This window comes from Engraulis encrasicolus, chromosome 20 (genome assembly GCF_034702125.1).
Source record: "Engraulis encrasicolus isolate BLACKSEA-1 chromosome 20, IST_EnEncr_1.0, whole genome shotgun sequence".
Lineage (NCBI taxonomy): Eukaryota > Metazoa > Chordata > Actinopteri > Clupeiformes > Engraulidae > Engraulis > Engraulis encrasicolus.
In genome coordinates, this window is record NC_085876.1 from 21,781,272 (window position 1) to 21,798,771 (window position 17,500).

Here is a 17,500-nt window from a genome sequence, read left to right on the forward strand (position 1 = left end):
TTTGAATTGTACATTCTTGTTTAACAAGGTAAATAAGACTACCGTATATGCATTAGGTATATTTCAGAAGCTCACACAAATTAGATTGACATTTTATTTTGTAGATTTGTGAATCACTTTGCAGCACCATTAAATGTAAACATGTATACATGACTATAATGTAGGTAATGGTGCACTGTACTGCACTTTGCAGAACCACAGCCAAGACCATAATCTGAGCCAATCCATACTAAAGCACAGTAAAGTTAGAATAACGCTCAAACCCTCTGTTATGCTACAGGGAAATTCATCTTCACTGCATTTTTTGGTACATCTGATACAAAACACTCTATTTACAAAAATCTAAAACAGCAGTCAACTTGCTGGTTGATTTTGCATGAAACACTGATCTTGAAACAAGTCCACGTCTTTCCTTACCAACTCTGCTTGTGCTGTGTGCTCTCTCTCTCTCTCTCTCTCTCTCTCTCTCTCTCTCTCTCTCTCTCTCTCTCTCTCTCTCTCTCTCTCTCTCTCTCAGTTATTTAGCTTAGCTCACAACGAAAAAAAAACTCACCTGTTGCCAAGCCTGCTTGTCAGGTCTGTAGAACGGGTTGAGTCATCATCACTGTCCAACTGCTTCTACTGATAGGTTGCAGGCGGTTACACCAGCTAATGATTTCCGTCTGCTTGTTCCTTGCAGGTTATCCGGGATGAATGTGCCGTCACCCATTGTCAGCAACAAGAATTGGCTGAGGCTACACTTTGTTACTGACAGCAACCATCGATACAAAGGCTTCAGTGCCCATTATCAAGGTAAGGCATTGCATTCAGTGGATTTAGACCAGGGGGGTTATATCTTGTGGATTTAGACAGGGGTGTGGGGGGGTATCCAGTGGATTTAGAGCAGGGGGTTCTATCTAATGGATTTAGACCAAGGGGTTTCAAGGCCAAACATATTGAGCTGTTCAAGCAGAGCACTTGAATAGCATATCTTAGCAAATGTGTATATATATATATATATTTTTTTTTTTAAACCTGGAACCCCCCCTGTGTTGTTTTTTTTTTTTAGTGTGGTGATGTAATTTTACAGTTATGTTGTTTTAGGGTTGATTTGAGTTCCCTATTATAATCAAATCTGTTTAATGTGTGATTATGAAAGGTGACAGCCTACTATTCTTCCTACCTGAAACAAATGCAAATGGGAAATATTTTTGTTTTTCTTCCTTTTTTACGTACAGTGGGGTATTTTTTACTTCGCCCTCTTTTGTTCAAACTCTGTGTTTATTTCCTAATTTTAGAGAATTTTGTTTAAAGCTTGCATGTGTTGCTTTGTTTTTCAATTAACTTTTATTTCAGCAAAGTCACTTGTCACCTCCTCTGAAAAAGATGTATATATTATTTCTTTACGTTTTCAAAAGCTGCTGACATTGCGCAAAAAAAACCCACAAAGCTTGAACCTATCATCCAAAACCATACACCCTCTTGTGCTTTGTTGTGTGTTGTGTTTGTGGCCTCTTAACACATTGACCATAAACCCCAAGTCCAAACTGCATCCATGTTAACAGCACATCAGTGTAGGGTGAAATGTGAAGTTGTCTGCCTACCCTTACATGTTCTGTTTACAAGGTACTATATGCCCTTCACTGTCATGTTTCTCCTTATCATCATTTTACAACATACATGTACCGTAAATCTATCCCTATGTCTCATTCCACGCACTTGTGTCAGTGCACTGATGGTCAGTGTGCACAGTGCACTGAGGTCTTCAGTGCGTAGTGTTGTGGAAAAGTTTGAGCTCTATGCACTGTGCCCTCACTCGAAGTGACGGCTGAGCATGGCATTAGCTTGCCAAAATATCGGTTGGCTACTGTTTACTGTTTACGTGCTTGTATTTACATGTCTTTCACCCCAAAGAGTAACAATCACACATACAATACTTGGGTTGGCGTGAAAAGGTTGGTGTCATAGAAAACATTACTTACAGAATTAGGAGACTGTTGACCAAACTCTTCTACTGAACTGAACGTCACGTTTCCTCTGTTTCATTCTCAACATGACTCCCGTTTAGTGCGTGCAGTGTCCATCTGTCAAGCACTGCGTTTTCATCCGGGCGCTTTCAGTGCACCGACTCAACTGAAATTTTCAGCGTGAGCGCCCTATGCACTGAAACACAGTGCCCGAAGTGCACAAGTGCGGGAATTGAGACAGGGGGCAAATTGTGCTTTTATAATTGTCGTAGTGAACTCAAAATGTCTGCCATAATTGATGACTTAGATGACTAAATTGTAAAATTCAGAAGGACTCTTTCAGCATAATACGTGTGCCTCAGAGTTTTGGACTACCATCCAGTAGAAGCTGGGTGACTAGGTCCTCATTCTACATTTTTTGGGATACTGAAGACTTGCTTTGTAATGGCAATTTCTCAGTCAGATGCGGGGTAAACTTTCTGTAGAGGATTTAGGAGCCACAGGTGCTAACTAACGGGTATGAAGTGTTCTAGAATTCTTGCACACCTCCTTTGACCAGGTGCATGGGAGGCGAACCTCTTGGTCACCAATACTCGAGACAAGAAAGGAATTGCATGAAGAAGGTCAATAGACCGAAATGTCGCAAGTAAATGCTGCCAGTGTGAACAGTGCGCGGGAGCTTTCTTGTCTCTAACAGTGACTAACTAACCCTGTCGGCTGCAAGGATGAACGTGAGTATACAGACAGTTAAGTCAGGGATGGAAATGTGCATTTGTCCAGAGAGGCAAAGAGCTAGCCTGATTATCATTGACCTTCAAATCTCTTTGAGACTTGGTCTGACCAGGAGCATAACGTTTCCAAAACGGCATGGTTGACCCACCTCCCTAGGTTTGCTACTGGTTGACTGGTGTCTGACAAAGTGGGTGGGGTTCCCAATTTTTCGGGAAATCAGAAATGATATTTGCTTTGCTCTTGGCCTGACTAGAAGCAACACAGAAGGTGTTGAGTCACTAGGAGAGTGTGGCCTGGGCCCGGGGCAACTGGCCTGTTTGCCCATCCCTTTGTCGACAGGCCTGTTTGACTTTACAGACATGCTGTAAAAAAATGATAGCAGTGATAAGTCATGAAAACGTATACAGTTAATCAATTCTGCTATAAAACCATAAAAAAATCAGCATGGTTTAACTTGAAGTCACAAGTTTCACCAGATGCCTCAGATTTCCAAGTTGTGTGAAGCTTTTGGTTCAAACTTTGTGTTGTTTGAATACAAACCTTTACAACTTTTCAATTTAAAGCTTTCACACAATTTGCAATAAATATTTGAATTAACTTGAAATGACAAGTTTACCAGCTGCCTCAGAATTCCAAATTAATTTAGCAGCTAGGAATATGGGCATTTGTCCAGAGAGGCAAAGAACAACACATGTCATATTTATGGTTCATTTCACCAGGGGGTATGTTTTGTAGGTCAGTTCATTGAAGTCAATATACTGTAGTGTATTGGACAGGGTGGTGGAGTTCATCCAGAGGCGAGAGATAAGGAGAAGATGGTTCATAAGGAGCTTCATCCACAATCAATATGACGTAAGCAAGGTCCTAAGACGATCTCTATGAGCTCGCTGCCATGCCCTTAGATCAACGGGGGTTCGGGAGGAGTTCAGTGGAGAGTCATGCCTTTTTAGGAGATCGAACTTGGTCCAACTTTGTTGCAACGGTGAAACGTTCTATGTTTTGTTTAGGTTACCAAATTGAAAATCTTTGGTTCATCACTACCCTACAGCATATGCTGTGTCCAGCCATACAGTGATAGGTGTTAACACTCCAACTTCAAAAGTTGGCTATTGGTGATAATACTATGATGAAGGACCTTTTACATAGCAGTGCCTGGACTATCAGATGCTAGATCTGTCTGGCTCTGAATTTGGCCAGGTGTTTAGCCAGCATCAAACATCTGACATCGGCATGACCGTTCACATAAACACATAAACCCACACAATGCAGGGACTATAATCAATTCCCTAAATAACTGTAAAAAATAACAGTAAGTCGAGTTGGATAAAAGTGCCAAGTGTAATAATATAACCACATGCAAAGGAAGGGCAAAAAACTAGACTTTACCAAGTGCAAAATAGCACACTTGATGTAATTCTACTGGATTCCTCCATACTTAGCATGGCTGTTTCGGTTGGTGTGCAGCATTAGCCCACAAGTGTCCCCAAACCATGCCCTGGAGCTCCTGCTATGTCGAGCCGAGCGGTGGCCTGTTTTGATGGTCACTCCACAGTTATGCCATTAGCCTTCGGGCTATTACGAGCATCACGTTACGTTACGCCTACAACCACCACCCCCATGCACCCCCTTTCCTTCCTTTACCCCATGCAGCATTCGCCTTGCCATTGGCCATAATTAATTTGGCAAGGCCTCCGCTGTGTGTCTGTCAAGCTGCATTCCTCAAGCAATTCGCTTAAATCATAATGCTGTTAGTATTAATGTGTCCTCCATGCCGCAGTACGGGGGCAGCGAACTGCAAGAATTACACCAGAGAGAGTATAGAGAGAGAGGTTCCATTGGCCCATTGTTTCCTGGTTCTATTATGGCCCCCCTTAGGCAGACCTAGGCAGACCTAAGGACTGTTCTATTCATTGTAGGAGCATTATGACACGCCCCTTTAGGCAGACCGGAACCTGGTCGCGTTAGGTGCCCATACAAAACCTATTATGTTGGCATATCTCTATACTTAAAGAATCTCTGGTATAGCAGCTAGTAGCTGCATTGCGCCACATCGGCAGCCATGTTGGAGGAGTTCCAGGCAGCAGGGCCTCTATTTCAAATCATTCACAGGCTTTTGCAAGCTGATGGAGTGATGGCTGTCTGCAGAGGCGACTCTAGGTTCAGCAGGGGCCCCAAGCGAACATTTGAAAGAAATCTGCCACTACTGTAGTGAAGTGTGCGCTGTTATTCACCATCCAGGGGATTGGGGGCCCCGAGCTGCTGCCTGCCTAGCCTGGTGGCAAGATGTGCCTCTGGCTGTCTGCAGGGCTGGACTGGGATGAAAAATCAGGCCGGGGCCAAAATCAGGCCAAGTCAGGTCCAACAGGCACTGAGAGAGACAATGAAGTCTGTGACACCATTTTAGTAATCTATTACGGGCTATTTTGTCCACAATAGCCAAAATGAATATTTAAATCTGACTTTGAGAGGTCAGGCGTAGCAGCGTGAGGACTGATACTACACTGATGGAAGGAGGAAAATTATCAACAGTCCACCGGGAAAATGCCCTATGCCTTATGGCCAATCCAACCATGTCTGTCTAGCATGGGATCCTTACTTGAACTCACAGTGCTACTCAATGGAGGAAGAGAGTTTGGTACCGTGAGTACTGAAGATGAAGTCTCTTTTCTTTTCTTTTCTTTTCTCTTCTTTTCTTTTCTTTCCCTCTCTCTCTCTCTCTCTCTCTCTCTCTCTCTCTCTCTCTCTCTCTCTCTCTCTCTCTCTCTCTGTCTCTCTCTCTCTCTCTCTTAAGCAGGTTTTAATGACTACTGATTGAGCAAAGGCGTCCGCACTGCTGCAAAGGCTGTTACCTTTGATATTGCAGCTGAATATGTGTCCCAAGGCCATATTTTCTAAAAAGATACAAATAATACTAAGATTGCACAGCTGTCTTTCACTTGAGTGAAATAAATGTTTGTGTAAATAAATAAATATATCAAGATGAAAGCGTCATTAAATGAAGGTTTTGGCTTTTACAGGGTGATTTCTAAGTATAATAAATAGTCTGTAAACTTCTACCTGGATAAGATTATGTCTGAATTGCATTTCGATTTCAAAACCGCAAGGTTTAAGGAGACCTTCATAATATAAATGTTGAGTGCTCGGTGTGAAATCAAATGACATTCTTTATTAGTGCATCACATGCTGCTATCACTCTCTCTTTTTGCTCTCTCTCTCTCGCAGTTCACAAAATGCCCCGGATTGCCCTTGGCATGTCCGCTCCCTGTCTGTCTCAATCTCATCTCTGTCAAAGTGCAAAATGATTTCCCTAAATGTCATCTTCTCGTATTTCAACAAATTTGCTCAGCCATGCCACGGCTTTGCCTTTCTAAACTTGTCAGCTCGTACAATACAGACGCACTCAGGGATTTGTGACTAAGCGCTGCCACACTCACTATCGTAATTGTGTTGAACGCCGACTGCTTTGATTCGCTGGTCAATCTTGACCCATTGTACGGTACGTACGGTAGGCAGCCCGGCCCCCCTTGCCTGGAAGCAGATGAATTTGTCCTTCCCTTTGGAGCATAATGATGGATTAGTTGATCTCTGGTGAGAGAAAGCGACTCCATTTCTCAGCCTTATTGAATGCCCAGTGTCTGGAGAGCAATGCTAAGTGGGGCGATGGCATTTCTCAGACATTTGTTTCTGTCTGTTTCCCCCAACCTGCCTCTTCCTTTCTTAGTAATTGCTGGACCTGAATCTGTAGGCTTTGCAGCAGGGCTGGACTGGAGGAGAAATAGGGCCCGGGCTCTGGCCTCAAGGGGCCCCTCATAATCAGCGGTGCAGAACTGACTCACCGGTGGGCCCCTTTTGTCAGAAATGTAAAAAAAGGGGTTTTTACATTTCTGAAAATAGGGGCCCACAAGGGTGCGGGGCCCACCGGGAAATGCCCGCAATGCCAGATGGCCAGTCCAGCCCTGCTTTGCAGGAACCTGCTGAAAAAAGATGAACACAGTTGTTCAAAGTAATGGTTTACAGGATATTTGCTGAGAAAGAGGAAAAGGCTGTATCTGTTGTTTCGCATTACGTATCTGCTCTTCCCGCGCAGTCACAGACAATGCTTCTTGGCCTGTCAATATTTCGAGATGCATGTTGCGTTTCCTTGCGTAAAAGGTCATGCTCCCTTGACACTGAAAGACAATTTAATGTATTTGTGTCACTCCGTAGCCGAAGGCTCTTTTGTTGGTGAATTCATGAGCTTTTCCTCTCGTTAATAATATGGTGTTTGTGCAGTAGATTGAAAAATAGCAGGCCTCAGACTGTAAGGTTTAACATGCCATCATGACATATCGTCATGTGTTAAATATATGCGGTGTGTGATAGTGAATGTAAAACAGAACAGGATATAGTACTACTACTGTAGTGTTTGATTTGATTCAATGGGGCGGGGAAATCTACCGCACCGTACAGCACTATTACTATTCCCTACTTGCTTGGTAAAACTGATGTCCGCTCTGGAAGCTTGTGAATCATCGTCTCCATATCGGTGCACTGCATGCCTGACTAAACGTATCGACGTACCCCTTGTTTGACTGTCTTTACACAAGTTTAAAGTGGGATAAAAATGTGGGGTACAGTACAGTATGCCGAATAATCAGATCTGCCCCTCGTCTATACGGCTCAAGTCGGTGATCCTCTAAGAAATTTCCATTACGGCAGATTCAGGGCCGGATTAAGATGGCCTGGGGCCCCTAGGCTACATGTTGCTCTGGGCCCCCCCGGAAGGCAAATATTGCGACAAATTCACATAGACAGTGTCATAATTACGAGCTAGGAAGTAAGGATAACATGTCTGAATAACTGTATTGAACACAACAGATACATTTTCAACATTGCATCTTGTCAATGCAAAATAAATCGGCAAATTTTTCCACTTTTGGCCAATCAGGGGCTTCCTGGAAGGGGGGGGGGCCCTAGGCTTCAGCCATATCTAGCCTGTGAATTAATCCGGCCCTGGGCAGGTTTGACCTGAAATGAGTAAGCAATACCTGAGGATCCCTCCCAGCGATTTGATTACAGAAACTAATTATGCCGTAAAATGAATCATCTAATATCCAATCATTCTTTGCTCCACGTCCGGTCAAGCTTCCAATTAAGGCTTGTGAGTCGAGTCGAGGCAGGGTTTAATTAGTATTGAGGCTTTCCAAACAGAGCGACTCGCGAAGAGAAAGCCCTGAAGAGGGAGGAATCATTACAAGTGAACGATAAGTGTTTTGCTTCTTCATAAATGTAATAATGTAGCCCCCTTATTAACGAGCAAACTTTTTTGCAGTGCTCTGCCTCTGTGTGTGTGTGTGTGTGTGTGTGTGTGTGTGTGTGTGCGTGTGCGTGTGCGTGTGCGTGTGCGTGTGCGTGTGCATGTGTGTTTGTGTGTGTGTGTGTGTGTGTGTGTGTGTGTGTGTGTGTGTGTGTGTGTGTGTGTGTGTGTGTGTGTGTGTGTACAGAGTGATTGCCAAGGGATGAGGTAGCAGAGTTGTTTGTTGGAATTATCTTCTTGTTCAATGTCTGCTGGGCTCATCCATGAGGATAAACGGATAAACAATGCCCAACCTCTCCTTTACCGCAAGAATTCACAAAAGAATAACACAAATATTTATGCATTTATAAATGCAGTGTGTTGCAGTACATGTTAATTAGCTTTTGTTCAAGAGCTTAGAGAAAGCCATATTCCATGCCCTGTCACTCATGGAACAATAATGATAGGCGTTTCTACTATAGTAGACAAAGAAATTGAAAGAAAAGCAGTCAGTAGAATTCAACAGGAGTATTGATATTTTTTTTAATGCTGCAATCTGCACATTATTTTTGTCTTGATGAATTGTACTGTTATTATCAAGATTGTTAAAGTACTTTAACAATATGACAAGATATGACAATGCCTAATAATCTGATGGGAAATGTTTATGTAGTTTAAATAGAGTAGTGTTCGTTAGAATATACAGTATGTGGGTATGTAGTACATGTAGAAGGATGAAGCTACAAGCACAGTCTTTGAACATCAAGCTTTGTGAAACCACTGAAAACTGTGCCTCCCAATGTCTAAGGTTATTTGACAGTAGAAAAGACAGAGTGTAATGCATGTTGGTGTTATTTAAAGGCATGCATAAGGTTATACTAAAGCCGCTCCTCTCTGCACGTGTCTTATATAGGGGCTTGGTGTGTAGGTCGTCTCAGCCTGGAGCCAGGTTTGTCTGGGGCCTGTGTGAAAGAGTTGATGCATGACATATGACACCGTTGTCTTTTCCCCTTCCGATAACAAATGGAGCGGCACATAGTATATCGTACTACATTCCTAGCTTGCGGCCCATTGAAGAATAGGGAGTCGTGCCGATTGTCCCCGATGGTGATAACTAACCGGTGGCAGAAACGTGCGCTTGATACCGAGCCAGTGGATAATCTCAGCCTTGCGGTACGGAGGGGGAAGACAATTACAGTAATCTATCGTGGATATGATGGAGGCTGTGGATAAGGGTAGAGGAGACTCACGGCATGGTACCGTAGATAAGAACACAATTTGGAGATGTGTCCCAGATCGTACCGGGGCGTTTCCGTGAACATAACAAAGGGCCTGAAATTAAAGTTTTGACCAAAAAAAGAACAAGGCTTTATTGTTAGATCCAGCTTTGTGTTGTTGCCATGTCGGTGTGATGTTGAAAGTGAGCAGAAATACCAAACAATGTGTTGTTGAGTAAAAAACAAAAGGAGAAGAATTAGGCCTGTTTCATTCCATCTATGAAAAAATAAAGTTATGTATGAGATGGCTATAGCAATTAAACAAATAAGTTTTTGGACACAATTTTTGAACTTTGTGTATACCACTTTTGTTGAGTGCTTGCACACTTCAAAGGGACGAGGCTAAATAAATGAACAAAAATTAAAGACGCAAATCAATATTAGATGTTTGTTTATTTTCAGCTAACAGAAAAATGACGCAACAAGTCTTTGGACTGCAAAAGTTTTAATTAGTTGATGTTTTGGAGTTGTACTTTGAATCAGTCATCAAGGCGGCTGTGTGAAGCTTTGCACTTTTAAATATGTTTCCGTTAAAATGTGCAAGAGTCTGATGGAGCTGTGAGCTAATATTCATTCCGTTTTAAAGTTCAAAACTAAACTTTGTAGCAAACTCAGGGTCTCCTCTTTTGAAGTGATTTTTCCCCAATTTGTGTACAAGAAATATGAATTAGATATAGCACAGCCGCAGACAAATTAATCGTTTTGCTACAGTTAAATTCTGATGCTGATGCCAAAAATCTAAAAATGTGGACACACACGGGAAAATAAAGTAGATCTGTATCATGTAATTAAATGCAGGTGTTATAGCAGAGGCACTCTGCAGCAATATCACTGTAATAGAATTTTATTTTGCCACAGTGGAGGGAGCCTTGCCACTGACCCTGAGGCTTTGGCAGGGCTGGACTGGTAGTCTGACATACAGGGCATTTTCTGGGTGGGCCGACAGTCATCAGGGGCAGAAGGCATTGTATTTTTGGGGGTTTTTTTGTTTGTTTTTCCCTTAGAGACTGGCCCACTATTTAGATGGGGTGGCCAATTGGTCGATCTTTAATGTAGACAGTGAAATTAGCTAATCATAATATCTTAGAAAAGCAAACGGCTGTGTGAGGGGCTGTTCTATGGAGGGAAAAGAAATCCGGGCTGTTTTTCTGTCCCAGTTCAGCCCTGAGGCTTTGGTGAACATTAACACGTATCCAAGCTTAGCCCTCAGCTTCAACTAAATAACAGCATTACAGCCGTAACACTTTTATTTGTCTGTGATAGAGAAGCTGTTCCCTGCTGCAGGCCTCACAGACGAGGTGATAGAAACAGGCCATCCACTTGAAACAATTGCAGCCATCAGACGGCGGAACACACTGCTTCATGATTCAATTGAAATGCTATATCCAGCTCTGAGATATATCACTAACTCATTTTGATAAAGTCATGGATCGACAAACAAGCTCTACTATACTCACTTCAATGTTTTCTTTGATCTTCTCCCAATTGCATTGTCTGTTGACTGAAGGCATTCAAAATGTGCCTTTCCAGAGAAGCACCAAACTGCACTTGGAACACCGAACAAAAGTTATGTGAAGCTGACGCTAACATGGGTCGACAGACTTGACTCCCTTCCCTTCCTGATCGTATTGTAAGCCTTGTCTTGCAGCAATCCGCCGTCAAGAGACTGAATGTAGTCTGCTGGGTTGACTTGAACATATGTTGCCCTTCCTTCATACATCATGGCTCAAGTCGGCCCGTTTTAATCATTAGTGCGCCATCCCAGATTTCCATTACCTGTCAATCAGACTGGGAAAAAAAGACCCCAAAGGCTGTTCTTGACAAGTGGAAGGAAATAGAAAACCTATATGCAGCCCCACTTTTATACAAAATTGTCAACTGCGTTTAGATCATTTCATTATTTGAGCCATTTTTTGGGCTCGTTTTCAGATCCATTTTTCATTTGATTTTTAGCTTTTATTTATGACTGTCTGGCAGATAGGCAGGCAGGCGGGCAAGCAGGCATCCTGGAACCCCCACACCCCACCCCCATGGGGTCCTAGACAGACGTGTGAAAATGAAATACTCAACTTACTTACTAATGGCAGACGGCAATGAGGGGGCCATCGATCAGTGCTGTGCTTGGAGCAACAGCAACTGTCATATGTGGTTCATGTGAGCATGTGGTTGGGCTAAGTATAGTCCAAGCCATTCAGTGTTTGTGTGAGAGGAATTAATTAATCTCCAATGTTGTTATTCAGGGAGCTTCTAAATTAATTGAGATATCAATATTGTGCAACTGGCACAATTGGTACAGTAGGGATTGGATATGCATCACCATTGTTAGTTGTGTGCTGAATACGTTGTGCCAACAGTATGCTGAAGTTTAATCAAAACCATAGGCATTGTGAAAGGAAGTACAGGCTGCCGATGTTTGGGAATCATTGAATGAAATCTCTTGGAGACTAGTAGGAGGTTTCTGAGGGGATGAAATATTGATCTGCCTTTTTTCCTCAGTGCATTAATTATTATTTGCATTGTATACCCTAAAACAAGCACGGAACAGTAGCCTACATTTGCAGATGTGTTACTGTCTCCAGTATGTTTGGCCACTCGAAGCATTGATGATAAAAAAGGACAAATTAATCGGAATATTAATCAGTGTGTCAGTGATTTAGGCAAAGCGATTTTAATGTACTGTATGATGGATATTGACATAAACCTTGTTAGGGTGGGCAAACATCTTACTTCATCATTATCATCCATCTCCATGTCTGTCAACACGCACAAAATGTTTCTGGGGAAATATTCTTAATAATGTAGTGCATAATAAACTATTCAGAAATTAATTGGGGATTTGCTGTTCCTACCATCATTAGTATGCCGGCAGTTCCGTGAAACCAATCCTCAACACTCTGCCCCTCCTCCCCTCCACCCGTCTTCTCCCGGCACAATGGTGCACACCATTCTTGAATGGAATGGAATGGAATGGTGGTGTGATTTAGCCGAGACATGGTTGACAGCGTCACACCCAAACTCATTTGCTAGTCGGTAACCAAACTCATTTGCTAGTCAGTAATTCGGGATAGGGTCAGCTCCATCACAGATTGAGTCAGACAGATGTGGAATAGGGTTTGTGGGTGAAGCCTTTAGGATGAAAACATGGAGAATTCACACCATTCACAGCCTCACACCCCTAAACCTCCATTTTACAGCAGAAGAGTGTGATGTTTTGATTTTAAGTGAATTAGATGATAATATCTGAAAGATTTTTTTTGCAGATGGTTGCTGTTCACTCTTGTTCCAAATGTATCTAAATGATCACTGTTTTTCTCATGGAAGTATTCAGAAAGTATTATTCTTATTCTGATTCTTATTCTTTTTATTATTATTATTATTATTATTATTATTATTATTATTATTATTATTATTATTATTATTATTATTATTACTATTATTATTATTATTATTATTATTATTATTATTATTATTATTTCCATCAGACTTCTGTTCATTGTAAACCAACAGTAATGGAGGTATACCTTCAATCCAACCTAATGCCATGTGAAGCCCTGGCACTTCAGTTGATCCCCATGCACATTTCGAGAGTAGGATGAGTTGCTGTCCTGTCCTTTAGCTCCAGTACAGTACATCTAGTTTGGCGCCGTGACAAACTTGACAAAGTTGGCTGGGGTCTGACAAATCGGCTGCTTCACCTCCACAAAGAGTCAGGCAAGACTGTCTGCCCCCCCCCCCCCCCCCCTCTCCCAAAAGAGCCCTCTGAGGCTCCCAGAGCTGGCGACACAGTTGTTAGTCTGAGCTGACCCCAGGCCTGTCACAATCAGGCAGGCAAAATAGACATTTGCCTAGGGCCCCCCATGTGAAAAAGGGGGCCCCATGGTAAGGGCTTGTTATATACTTATATTCAAATGATAGCAATGACAACTTTGTGAATGACCAATGATACTTCATCAATCAAAGTCTCTCTCTCTGTCTCGAGGGGAAACCTCTCCTTTATAGCCTGAAAAGAGGAGAAGGCCCCCCAAGTCTCTCTTTGCCTAGGGACCCCACAGACCTTGAAACGGACCTGAGGCTCCCTGAGCTGGGGATGGAGTTACAGGCTAAGTCAAACCTCTCTGTCCTCCTCTCCCCCCTCATCGCAAGCCATCGGTCTGACTGACCGGCTCTGGGGGGATCGAGAGAGAGAGAGAGAGAGAGAGAGAGAGAGAGAGAGAGAGAGAGAGAGAGAGAGAGAGAGAGAGAGAGAGTGAGAGAGAGATAAATTGAGGGAAACTAGTCATATCCAGCCTGAAATATGAACAAAAGTCTAACTTTTATTTCTGTTCCTCTCCTTCCTGATTCCCTAAACACATCCACTCTTCCATCCAAACCGCTTGACTCTTGGCTTCTTCACAATGCGTTTTTGGCCAGATTATTATTATTACTATGTGTTTGTAGAATGAATGTCACTGCTGATCTTTTTTCATATTTATTCATGCTTCTTTGTATATTTGATTTGTTTGTTTGTTTATGCTTTCTGCAAATATTTTCATGAGGCTTGTTTTTCAGGGATGGTGTGTTTCTTTCAATGCTGACTAATAATTTGGAAACCCGTTTCACCCCGATCTCATGTTTTCTTTCTTTCTTCTTTGTTTTGTTTCTTCCTTTCTTTTCTCCTCTCACTAGTGAAAAGGTCCGTAGACTTTAAATCTAGAGGAGTTAAGTTATTCCCAGGCAAAGACAACAGCAACAAGTTTTCTATCTGTGAGTCTACCTGTTTGCTACTCTTTTTCTATTTTTGGTACGTTTGTAAAGTCTGTCCTTGCTGTGGCGTTTTGTGTGTGTACTGTATAGTCTTTGTCTTGCATTATGTGTCATGTTCCCCCAGTCCTGGTTTCGTGATAGTTTTGCCATCGCGTTATCTGCTCATCGTTAACATGCCTGTTGCTGCTGCTACTTGCATGACCCCCACCCCCACCCTCAACCCGACCAAACCCCAGCTGCACTCCCCTTTCTGCCCCTATTCACCCAGTCCAGTCGGCTCCTCTGGCCCGCCCATTAAATTGTTGTTTTCCCCTCTGAATGATGTGCACCCGTGGTCGTGTGGTGCCAATGACTGCCAGTCATTTGGCATATTGATTAGCCAACGTGGGGGAAAGCAAGCAATTTCATGGGCAGGCCCAGAGTTGCCGACTGGGTCTATACCATGCGATCCATCATCTCTGTGCACCGTGGTGTGAATAACCCTGTAAGTAATGTACGTATGCACTTGTATGAATCACACATGCACTGTGTGGAAGCTCAAGGATGAGGTTGCATTATGTGTTCAGTCGATGAGCAGCTGGCTAGCCTGCCAGCGTGGACTTTGAAGACTTTTCAGTTGCATGATGCACAAGGCCAGGCCAGCGCAACATGACGATGGCCTTGCACAGCACGGGTGCTGTGATCACATATACTGTACAGCAGCATCACATGGTCCCTTGATACTCTATGTGTTCTGATTTGATCTGATCTGATTTGAGCTTTGCAACCATGACATGACATTGAACTTGGAGGAGAAAAAAAAGTACTTGGCTAAAATTCTGTTTTCCTCACTTGGCCCATTCGTCTTAAAGGGACACTGTGCAGGAAATGGTCAAAAAAGGTACAGCAACTATGCTGGTCATTGAAACTGGGTTGCCTATTGCCAAATTTTATCTTTTCATGAAAGTTTACGAAGTAATAAACTAATATTTTCTAGTATGGCCCAAGTACTGTCAGTTTTACAGCTAAAAATGGCTATTTCTGGAAATTCAAAATGGCGGACCATGGAGAAGATCCCCCTTGTCATATATGACAAGCGCAAATTTTTCCAGTCATAATGAACACTTTGAATTTGATGGTGGTGGTAAATATTCACGAAAAAGGTAACATTAGTGAATGGGTAGCATGGATTCTGGAAATAAACAACAAAAAATCCCGCACAGTGTCCCTTTAAGTTTCAGGCATAAATTGTGAGAAACATCAAACTCGGATGGGGATCTGTCCGTACTCCATCAATAACCAGGCTAAAAAGACTTGTTAAAATGTGCTAGCTTTCTTCTAAAACGTATTCATGGTGGTAGGTGAGCTATCTTGAGTATAACACCTATTTTTTATTTTTTTTTAGAAAGTGCGCTCAACTCCCAACTATTTCTTACAAGGTCTTCGGGTGCACGCAAACAGCAAAGTTCATATTGCCGAAACGTCTGTCTGTCATGCTAACCCAGTAGAAAAAACTACAAGAATTACACCCGAGAGTGCGTTTTTTTTTTTTTTTTTAACTTATATAGCTCCTAAATTAAAAACAAATGTCATGTCCTTTGGCAGTGTGCTCTGCACACGCTCTACGATGAACTTTTGTTTATTTTATTTATTTATTTCTCCAACAAAAGAGCGGACATATTGTTCAAACAGCCCTCCAACTTCACAAAAGCATACCTTCATGTTTTTGTCACACTGTGTTCATCATACACAGCTAAAATTAGGTACAGTACACTCAGAACAAAACAGCAGTTTGGTTGAAACAATTGCTCTTCTATGACATAGCTGGCAGTGAGAAGACTGTACATCAATGCCGCATGGGCTGTTTCATATATATAAAAATGAGATATAGCTTCAACTAAATCTAACCCAAAATCTAAATAGCATGCAGACTCTATGCAAAGTCATGGTAAAAATGAGACACAGATTCAACCAAATCCAACCCAAAATCTTAAAGAACTCGCAGACTCTATGCAAAGTCATGCTAAGGACAGTGCCCACTTAAATGGAAAGCTTAAATGTTTTCATTTTCCTTAACTGGCATGTTTTCTTCGCTTATAAATGGGTAGATGCACTAATCAGTGCTGTGCCTGAACTAGTTCAATGAACTATAGTTCAGGCACTAGTTCATAATTTGGGCGAATGTGAACTGAACTTTCACTATCATTTACTGCCTGATGAACGAACTATGAACGAGGTCACTCTGGTGCCTGTGAATGCACGTCATGCACCTTTATTAAGTAGGGTGCCACATAGTATTCGGGTGACAACCCAGCCAAATACATTGCGAAGATCCCCAATAATATAAGATGACATTTAACACATATATTTTCACTGTTCTGATAAAAAAAAAAATGATTATTGAATGTGGTGTTATATAGACTTTGCCAATGATATTCAACAATATAGCGTGCGACAACCTCTTGCAAAAACAACTATGATCTAGCTCATTTTGAAACATGTGAACTGAACCCCTTTTAAGGGGTGTAATCAAACAGTATGTTAATGATCTCTTTTAACCCCTTAGCACAGAGCCTACTGTATCTTATAACCTTACTGTCACCAACATTGTAATGGCTATGTCTTAATCTCTTACTTAAGGCTTTCGGTAATGTCATAGCAGTGTTGTTATGATGTAGTAGAGCATTTCCAGAAAATAGTGAATAGTCCCCGCCGGCAACCCCATCTGCACTAAGATGCTACACAGTATCTAAATGTTCTCTCTTAAAAAAAATAAAACTTAATTGAAGTTTCTACACAAGCACACATTTATTGTTATATGCTGGGATAAGTTTAGACCTCAAAATACAGTAACTCCCTGAAGTGCATCTTATAATTGTTACACATTTATACGTTGTATTTTCCCAATGGATTCATTAGTGGCGTAGTGTTCAGTCTGAAAGTTCAAGAGTACTTTATTATTTCTTTCCATATCTTATAAATAGAGCTCGGCGGGGGTATGGTGTGTTTCAATGCTGGTCTGTTATATTTATTTATATTTATCTAAGGAAATAAACAACGTCTGATTGCTTATGATCACTGCAATGATGCTCAATGATATTCTCTTATTCAACGTCCTTGCGCCCTCTCAATGGATGAAAATAATTTAATTGCTCCAAAACACCACAATTAGAAGACAACCATATGGACATCCTGGGCCAGGTGTCTGATGAAATGTTCTTGTTTTCAGAAATTCAAAGAAATTGCAAAAGTTATTCAGCAAGCAACAGTTTATTCACTAATTTCAACTATTATTCACATTTCAACTATTTATTCATGCCTCCCTTAGACTTATGCATCCATTCTTAAAATTTTCTTAATCTGTAAGGATTGTTTAATAGTTAATACAATCATTGGATGTGATTGGAAGCAGTATTTCCTGATAATTGCAGTATAGATGTTTTCTTTGGTCATTCTGTATATCCCTGGGTACTTTATTTTGTACATTGGGTGCATTTTGCACATCTTCCGTCAGAACAAGCATGGGCTTTTTATTCTATTTCTAATTC

The 17,500-nt window shown here is 41.7% G+C and overlaps 1 protein-coding gene across 1 annotated transcript in view; it reads left to right on the plus strand.

The window, feature by feature from the left end:
* Nucleotides 1-17,500, plus strand: part of csmd3b (CUB and Sushi multiple domains 3b) — an 810,903-nt gene that overhangs the window by 296,624 nt on the left and 496,779 nt on the right. The window contains exons 6-7 of the mRNA XM_063186185.1: nucleotides 680-792; nucleotides 13,896-13,973. Of these exons, the coding sequence (XP_063042255.1) occupies nucleotides 680-792; nucleotides 13,896-13,973 (191 nt within the window). The remainder of the gene's footprint in view (nucleotides 1-679; nucleotides 793-13,895; nucleotides 13,974-17,500) is intronic.